The sequence below is a fragment of the Poecilia latipinna genome, unplaced genomic scaffold (genome assembly GCF_001443285.1).
Source record: "Poecilia latipinna isolate Pla-1442-1.1 unplaced genomic scaffold, P_latipinna-1.0 Scaffold76, whole genome shotgun sequence".
Lineage (NCBI taxonomy): Eukaryota > Metazoa > Chordata > Actinopteri > Cyprinodontiformes > Poeciliidae > Poecilia > Poecilia latipinna.
In genome coordinates, this window is record NW_015112692.1 from 192,445 (window position 1) to 202,031 (window position 9,587).

The window sequence follows — 9,587 nt, forward strand, 5'->3', positions numbered from 1 at the left end:
GGTGATCGGTATCGGTGATCGGCCCTCATGGGTGATCGGTATCGGTATCGGGAGGAAAAAACCTGATCAGCACATCTCTATTTTTAACTGATATATTTCCCACTCTCCATCGGAAGCACCACTGTCTCAAAATGTATATTTTTCAATTATTTTTAGTATTCAGCAGCTGAGAAACATAGACAGAAGGCAGACATTTTCATCTCAGGGTGCAGTAACACCAGAGTCCATGTAAACTCCCAAAAGATAAAAATAAACAGAGGTGCACCGATTGCATTTTTCTGGCCACTCATAACCAATTTTTAAAAAGCCTGAGCCGCTGATTTTGAGTCGCTAAAATGGCAACAGAGGGGTGACTGTTGTTAGCAGCACACATGTAAACCTGTCAGAATAAGCAATTAACTGCATGATAAATTAACATAAACTCAATTTTCATTCTGATGATACAAATGTTTTAAGGTCAATTTTGCTTACAGAGACATCATAATCCATTGTATTGATAGTTTTGGGTGTAAGTGGTTCTTCTTCCTGTTTCAGTTACCTTTTTTTTTTTGTTTGCTGTTGTGTTTAATTTGGATATTTGAAACATTTTCCATTTCCAGTTACAAAATTGAAGTTTCTTGGTTTTTGAGGTCGATATTGCATTATGATGCCATTATCAATATATCACTTAAAAATGGTCTCAAAATAACATTGTAATTTATCATTATCATCATCGGGGACAATATATCGATGCACCCCTACAAAAAAACTGTTTGTTTTTAGCTGGTGGTGCGGCCGTCTACGTCACACACACTGCATGACTCCATCTCAGCAGGCCGACAACACCCCACAGGAGCCATCTATCAATTTTGCTCTCCCAGACTATCGCTTTTGAGGGCGGGCCGCATCATCCATAAAGAACCGGTCCTCTTCCTGCTGAGGAGGCTGTAAATAAAAATGAAAATAAAAAAAATAAAAAATACGCCGTCCCGTCTTCTCCCTCACCTGTCCTCCAGCAGCCGGGTGGTGCAGCCCTGGCAGTGGAAGCTGTACGTCTCTTTCGCTTTGAGAGTCTCCATCATACTGGCAGGTCCCTCTGCGGAGGCGGCAAGCAAACAAATAGGGCAGATTGGTTGGAATGGTGCTAACATTCTGCTACTGAGCACAAAATCGATGAGATGGCAGGTAGTTGTAGTTGGAGGAGGGGGAATCAATCCGATGGTCTGTTGCTGTAACTTTCTCCTGCCTTGTTAGGGCAACAAAAACACTGGAGTTTAAGAACTTCAGATAATGTTACTTAGTAGGAAATTTGCCCAAGATTTGTATTTTAATTGCTACAGTTTCATCAGCGATCTGCTCCATTGGTTCAGGAAGCTGTGCTGATGCCGGAGCCGCCCTGAACTGCACCTCGCTTGCTCCGCTCTGTCGTGATTCGCAGCCTGAAGTGCAGCTCCTCTCCGCCGGGTTCACCCACAGGTGTGTGAATGCAGGACCCTGTCTCGAAGGCGACCCCTGCTGGGAGAGCGAGACTCAGCTCTCCTCTGGGAGTCCGGACGAGCAGAGAGGAATCTCCTCCGGCGGAGACGGCCACGTCTGCAGGACCTCCGGCCACATTTGTCCTGGAGTGGGGGAAGAGGGATGTTTGGATCACCATTAGTGGACCCGTTTTGACTGTTCATTTCTCACTATTCTCAACATTTTATAATCGAAAGAAGACAAATAAAATGGATCAGAGTGAAATAATCTTTGAAATCGTTCTGTGACTGATCTTTCTTTGGGGGAATTATTATAAATGAAGATAATTTATTACTACTTTAACATATATCAGACTTTGACTATGTAGTCTTAGTCTAATTATATTGTTTGTGAAATTTTGTTTTATGACTTGAGCAATTAATTAAATTAAGATTTTCATCAATCAGCTCAGTATTAATACTTATAATCTTCACTCTGTGCTTCTTATATTTTCTATATTTCTCCCTAGTGTCTCCTTCTCTTTTTCCTCATAAACATAATTATTTTTTAATTCCTTCAATCCAACCAGACCTTTATTAACTACACTTTTTTGTACAGTAACATTGTTTTTTCCTTTTTGCTGTTTGGTTTCGAGTTAGGTGTCCTCGTGTCTGAAAAGTACTCCATAAATGAAGGCCGATTTGTAACCATATCACTGAATATTGCTTCTGAGCTACAACGACTTATAATCACATTGAATGACACTTACTATTAATATTTGACCTTGGACTTAACAAATCAGGCATCCTCCCAACAAGACTGTCAGGAGCTGTGTGCTTTCTTACTCCAAGGAATGTTTGTGATGGTAAATAAAAGTAGTGTACACACATTACAAGCATATGAAAAACCTAAACTGTACAAAATTTTAATAAGTAGCATTAGCTCAAAGAGGGCAGGGGGAGAAAAAGAATGCAACACTTGTTCAAAACATCCGTGCTTCGTTTTTGACACAGAGATTTCTGCAAATAAGATCAAGTGGAAATCTTGTCCAGATCAATTACATTCCAGATTGTTTACCCTCTGCTGATGACCTTTCCAGTAGAGAGGACATGCCTTCATCTCTCAATACTAAACACTGCACCCTTGTTATTTAAATATAAATGATAAATTCATAGTTATTTTTAATGCTGTAGATATTCCTTATATTCTTCCGTACACTGTACAACTACAACAAATATCACTACTGAACACTTAACTGTAGCTACACTCATAGAAAAAGGCAAAACCAAGCGGTTCACTTTGTTCCTCTTTAAATCCCAACGGCACCATCTAGTGGTATTTTTGCGCATTACAAGCACAATTTCTCAGTGCTCAACTACGTTTGAAAAACAAAAAACAAAACTAGCCAGTTGAGAACTAGAGCGTTCTCAAAACGTATTATTAGAGAAAGAAAGTAACATTAAGTCGAATATGGTTTCTGTATGCATTTTCAAACAGTCATTTTATTTCTAATAGAGTGAGATTACAATGACGTGGTAAAGTACCTTGAAAAGTATCTATGCACTTTTTACTTTTTGTCTCAAACACAAACTTCAGTGTATTTAAAAAGCAGTAAGTGACACACTAAAGATACATTTTAACGACAGTGAAACGTGGTGGTGGCAGCAAAATGCTCTGGGAGGTGTTTCCTTCAAAATGGGGCAGAGGTTCACCTTCCAACAGGATGATGACTGGAAGCATGGAGCAAAAGCTTCAATATTTATGGTTAGAATGGCCTAGTCAAAGTCGATGCTGAAATCCAACTGAATCTATGGTATCACACCCAAACAAAAAGCATAAACACATCTGGATATTGTCAAAGTAGATAAAACTTTGCAAGATAAGTTAGTTGGTTGATTAATGTGAGGCACAAATTATATTAAAGCAAATATATATAAAGCAATCAATTGAGATCTCAATTCAGCCCAAGTGACACATATTTTCACAGAATATAGTGTGATTATATTTTCTAACAGGTGAAAGCAGATTACACTTCTAATATAATTGCAAATCAAGTTAATATAATATGTCCAGAAGGTGTCTTCATAAACGTTTTTAAAATTTAATTGAATAGCTTTTGTTGAACATGAATCCAAGACAGACTTCAAGATGAAATTCTTCATACATGTGGTGTTAAGTCACATATTGTTCATTTGTAAAACCTTTATTATTAGAGGTTTGCACGTATTAAAAACATGGAAGGAGCTGGACTTGAACTGTGAAACTCTGGATTAATGGCAGCCTGTCTACAGCAGCCACACACTTCTATAGGTGATGTATGACGGAGGTCGGATTTCTGTTTGGGATATTATGAATGATGCTTAGCAATTCACGTTTTAGCTTGATGAAAACCACCACAATATTTTCCTGCACATTTATGTCTTAATAAACTTTTAAAAACAACATAATTCATCCCCGAAATAAATAATATTGTAATTTCCTTTCAAATGCTTAACTTTAAGTCAAAGATTAGACCACCTGTCAAGTTTGCTGCCCTGTTCCAACACACCTGACTCAAATGAAGGGCTAATTAGCAAGCCGCTACAGAACCTGATGAGGAGATAATGCAGTCATTTAATTCAGGTGTGCTGCAGCACGTTTCCGTCTGAAAACTGCAGGACAGTAAGTCTAAAACACTGAAGTAAAGTTAGACCGAGGTTTAAATAAGAATTATGTATTGACTTAATATTTATTACGTCCAAATAAGGTCTTCATGTAATCTTAATGTTGAAATAATCTGCAATATCGCTCAGTGAGTCCTTTCTGGTCTGTTTCTTTGTCATGCTAAGTTAGCTAACGGCAGCTAGCCTAGCTGCAGAGAACATGGCAACTTAATAAAACCAAACACTTCCTGATAATGTAAAAAATAAAAATAAAAATATATTCCTTTACCCAACAACGAGCAGTCCACTTTGAAGCCTTTTTCTCAGCTCTAAGAAGACTCCGAGTCCATGTGTTTTCACCGACATGTCTTCAGCTATTCAGAAGGTTTGCGCCCAGGAAGAAATTGATAATAGTAATAAATACATAGATTCAGTGTCTAATTAAAGCGGCTTTGATTCAGAAAATTCTAAGAAAAATAAATAAACACGTAATAACGGCTTGGAAATCCGTACTTTCTATCCTCTTGGTCAAAGCGTGACAACAGTGGACTGTTCGTTGGCAGTCCGCCGGCGGGCGATCCGGATAGAATTGGTGAGGAGGCCGAGTGGGTGGAGTTTTCCTCTTTCATGGAAGAAGGAGCTGACAGAGCGATGACATTTTACTATGTCACTAACTACTGAAAAGGTAAATGAACAGCAATGATCAGCTGGAAATCACAATATTTCATAGGTACACTGATACATTACAGTCATGCATTGTTACCAGTTATATCGTCAAATTGGACACTAACCCTTGCAAATAGAACTGCTGGTTATTTGAAGTAAGTACAAGTTTACTTATAAATTTTACTACGTCATAGGTGAAGCGCCTCATATATGTAGCAAGCAAAAAACAATATGAAAAACATTAAAACGTAATAAAACAGACAAAATTAGTCAAACTGGGGGAGACTATTAAGAATAAATCACATTGAAATTCATTAAAGATGTTAACCTAAAATTTCCAGATTTGAAACCTCATGTCAACTTGCCTTTATCCAGTTTAAAGAACTGGACAGACTTTGTACCCCTTTTTGTATAAATTGTCATGATTTTTTATTTTTTATTATTATTATTTTTGCATCGGAACTCCAGTTGTGATTGTCTTTGAAATACATCCACGCCTATCCAACGTATCATCTCGCAGGCTGACAAATGGTGCGGACTCATAGTGACGAAAAAAAGAGAGAAAACAGAAGCGCAACATCCGGTTAGAAACATCAAAACAGACGTCATAATATGATCTAACTCTGAAAATAATTATAAACTGCTATCAAGCCTACATGTCACTAGCCAAAAATTAATTACGGTAATTGTGTCATATTTTTGTAAACATTAGGGAACGTTTGTTTTAAACTTAAGTTTCAAAAAGAAGAAAACAAACAATAATTTCCTCCAGATTTGTAAGAAAATTCAATTTGCTAAGAAATGAAAATAAATAAATAAAAAGGTTTTTGCAGCAAAAATAACAATTATTATTATTATTGTTATTATTATTATTATTATTATTATTATTATTATTATTATTATTATTATTATTATATTTGGCATAATTTAATGCACATAATTTATTTTTATCTATCATTGTAAAATCATTGTTCCTGTTTATGAAGAACTGCTTTACTTTGAATATCTCTACAAAATGAAATAAATTATATCGAGCGGAATAAATGAAAATTGGCATATAAATAGAAATAACTAAAGAAATAAATATGATACGATGTACACCACATTGTATAACAACAGTTTAAAATCCTATTTTAAGTTTTTGTGATGTATTTGTTTATTAATCCCTTTATGTGACTGTTTATTTCTCTATTGGCTGATAGATATGATCCCTTATGGTTTTGTGGTATTAGCATAACACATTATGCACGGAACTCACTCTACAAACGAGTCAACCCGTCGAGCTTTCATTTTGAAGGTATCGGATGTAGTTTATGAATTTGTGTGGTGACTTTACAGCAGGAGCGGATAGGTGGAAGAGCAGGCGGACGTATCTGCAGTGCAGTCTGGGAGCTGTCAATCGTTTAGCTTTGTGCCTGTAGCGATGGCAGGTCTACGTTCGCCTCAGTTTATTTACAAACAGCGGGATTGTATGAAGCCGGGCAGGAATATGTAGGATAGAGTCATTTATTTCCTGCTGACAGAATATTTCCTTCAAAGGACCTGGACTGGATGAACGGGTGTCATCGGAACGGGCCCAGCTTTTAAACAATCTGTAGCTAAACAGCTAGCTATGACACATTTCTGATGTTGTCATCCGTTTTCGTTTATCGTTTTGGATACGTAGTTGAATGACAGTCCTTCGTCTGGAAACGGTAAGGCTTTCTATAAGACTATTTTTATCACATTAACCTGCGCACGGTGAATTAGCTCATCCAGCTCGTGACAGTTAGAGAGCTGTTAGCCAGGGTGTTACAGTACTCCTACTCTAATATAGCATTCTTAATAAAAAGCCATAGAGACAGGTCAATGATATTCATGAAATATATGTTTTTTTATTTATCGTGTTCTCCATGTTAAAACACTGCTTCACCTAAGTTGTTATTGTTGATAGTCCTCATATTTGCGTCACACACAAACTGAAAGTTTCCACCTGTTACAAACTAATATTTGACAAGGTTTTATATTATTAAATGGGTTTTTTTTAAGTCTCCATTCTCGTGACTGTTATTTGTTCTCGCGCTTCAGCCACTTCATCACATAAACCTGTTAAGCCACGAGGCAGACTTTCAGGTGAATGAGTCGTGTCCAGGAAACGGTGAAACTTGAACCAGCCATTAAACCTGACTGAAGGACATGATCTGATAGAAGCCTCTCAGGATCCTTACAGCAAGGCACGAAGGTTTAAAGCAGGGCACCATGGACAGCTTATCAGTTTGCTGTGATATGTTGTAAATTGTTATTTAGTCAGGATAAAAATCTACCCTCCAAAAAAACAAATATAAGTGCTATAAGCACGTTCTGTAGATTTATTATTAATAAGTTTCTTTAGTGATCATTACAAGATGGTCTTTTGCATTATTGCCACACATCACCTGCTACCGTTACAGTGTGTTGCTTCATCACATACATTTTGTGATGAAGCAACACAGAATCAGCAAGTTTCCTTTTCTTTGTTTTCCTTTGGTGTGCTTTTTTAAAAACATTGAATTTTGGAACATCCAGCTGTGGGAAGCCATACTTTATATCCAAGCTGTGTTTTTAATATGGCCAAGCATTTGATTTTGATCATGACTGGACTGTAATGGAAAGGTGGCAACAATGAAACAGAACCAGCTGATAAACTCACGTCATAAATTGTTAACCTTGACGCTTTGGGCCACTCTGTCATCCACTTCGAACCTCTAAGAGCAGGAGTCTGAGGATAAATTTGGCACCGTAAAGTGAATCAGGCAAGCGCTGATCTGATGAGTCAAAGTTACTTCAATGACCTGATGATGGAGTCAGTGTCTGGGGTAATCGACTTGATGCTGGGGTCAGTCTGCTTCGTTCAAGCGTTCAGTCTCGATGTGCTGTAAGGTTTATCAGCCGTTAAAGCTGCATTTTATTCAAAACCTTTCTATAATAACAGGAACAACTTTCAACACCATAGTAAACGTCATGTCATGAACTGAAGTTAATAATTATAATGTAGTGTTACTGCAATGTCTACAAGTAATTCATAAGATGAATTATTGTGAGATTTTCTACAATGTGAAAATATGCGGTCCTTAAAATATATTAATAATATATATATTATTTTTTCAATGTTTAGATCTTTTTTTTATCTTTTAATTTTATTTTTTGAAATGGGTGGGAAAAAAATAGATTTTCATAGCTCTGGCCTGACCTGAGTCAGGCTTTTTCCCGTAAACTGAAGTTCGAACGTTTTTAAACGAAGGTGGTCTGACATTCACTCAGAATTATTGCAGAAGCTGCAAACTATGGAGAATGGCAGTGGGTCCAAGCTCTATGTTGTATGGGACATTTCTTCAAATATTAAGGCTGACTTGTATAAAATCTTGACTCCAGGTGGCTTAGAGAAAATCCAATAGAAAATCAAACTTGCTTACCCAATACTTTTTGCTCTGATGAGCAATAATTGATGATTATCAATTACTGAAAAAATCAAAGAAAATCAGAAATTGGTATTGGTAAACCCTGAAGCCCACTCAGTGTATCTTTTGTTTTTGTTTTTAAAAATGAGTGGTAATCAGTTTTAAATCTAGAAAAAGGAGGTTTCACTTTACCTATGAAAAAATAAAGTAATTTGAGAATCGTCATCGGTGAACCACACATTTTAACTGATATGACATGAATAGTATGAAAAATTATAATGGTTAACTAAAACCAACAAAATGAAAACTGAAATTTGACAGAACATGTTTAACTGAAATAAATAAAATTGATAAACTATAGCTAACTGTAACCATATTGTGTGTTTATAAAACTAACAAAAATGTTTTTAAATTATTCTTCATTTTTGTGTTTCGGAATCTATTTATTAGCCTTTAAAACTGTTGTGAAATTGTTTGTTGTTCCCGTCCACACACACACATACACACACACACACACACCTCCATACAAACAATTTACATCAGTTGTCGGCAAATTACAGCGCTCCATTCTCCTCCTGGTGGCTATGCTACGCTAGTCCACAACATGGCAGCAGTAAAAGCTGGGAGAAAACTCCAGAGTCAGTTGCTTGTTCAGCAATAATTGAATATATATTTTTTGAAAACCATATCTTCTGCTGAGTATCCATTACCCAATGGATGTATAATCTTAATAATCACAATATGATACTTTGACATTTTTGAATTCTGCACCTTAAAATTAACCAAAGTATGAAAAAACTAAAACAACTACTATAACTACTAAAAACTAAAGTAAAACTAAACAATATTTAACTACCAGCAAATAAAAACCAATTGGTTTTTAGAGTGCGTTTGAAAACTAACAAACACACTCTAAAAACTAATTGGAACTAACTGAATTAGACAAACAAAAAGTCACACACAAAAAAACTATAATGAAAAACCCAAAACTACTGTAACTCCATGGTAAACTAAAAGTTGGATTTATTAAAAAAAACAAAAAAAAAACAAACATAGGCCAGGCATATTTAACAGCATTTAATGTCTTCAGTGTAGCTCCATGGTCTAGAGATGGCGTTAGTTTTATTCAGCCATGTTAACCCAAAACTCCACAGCATCCCAGCTCATTTGATGTTGAAGCTCTTAGTTTCTAAACCCGTTGAACAGAGGAAAACGAGTCTGAATCAGAGGAGCCAAATCCTTTTAATAGTTGTTCTCCAGAGATGTCAGGTTGTAGGAGGAATAGATGCAACGTTCTGACCAAATAAATGTTTCATTTCCAGACTTTAAAAACTGACTAAAGGAAATAAGGAAATGAGATAAGAGTTGCTTGCATCAAACGTCGGTTAAAATATTTATTACCCCATCCAGTTCTGATAAGTATCTGGGG

At 36.3% G+C, this 9,587-nt stretch overlaps 2 protein-coding genes across 9 annotated transcripts in view; one reads left to right on the top strand and one right to left on the bottom strand.

The window, feature by feature from the left end:
- The window catches only part of ube3d (ubiquitin protein ligase E3D), a 28,959-nt gene extending 24,255 nt beyond the window's left edge, over nt 1–4,704 (bottom strand). The window contains exons 1-4 of one of the 3 annotated variants that reach the window (XM_015017338.1): nt 4,590–4,701; nt 4,366–4,450; nt 1,387–1,598; nt 985–1,075 (exon numbers count right to left, since the gene is read on the bottom strand). In XM_015017338.1, the coding sequence (XP_014872824.1) occupies nt 985–1,075; nt 1,387–1,598; nt 4,366–4,442 (380 nt within the window). In that variant the 5' untranslated portion in view covers nt 4,443–4,450; nt 4,590–4,701. Of the gene's footprint in view, nt 1–984; nt 1,076–1,386; nt 1,599–4,365 lie in introns of all 3 variants that reach the window. The other 2 variants (XR_001422123.1, XM_015017328.1) reach the window with 2 other exon arrangements.
- A 1,374-nt stretch (nt 4,705–6,078) lies between these two features.
- dop1a (DOP1 leucine zipper like protein A) overlaps nt 6,079–9,587 on the top strand; it is a 37,811-nt gene continuing 34,302 nt past the window's right edge. For 4 of the 6 annotated variants that reach the window (XM_015017349.1, XM_015017388.1, XM_015017357.1 and 1 more), the window contains exon 1: nt 6,079–6,436. The gene's annotated coding sequence lies outside the window, so the exon portion shown is untranslated. The remainder of the gene's footprint in view (nt 6,437–9,587) is intronic. The other 2 variants (XM_015017380.1, XM_015017371.1) reach the window with 1 other exon arrangement.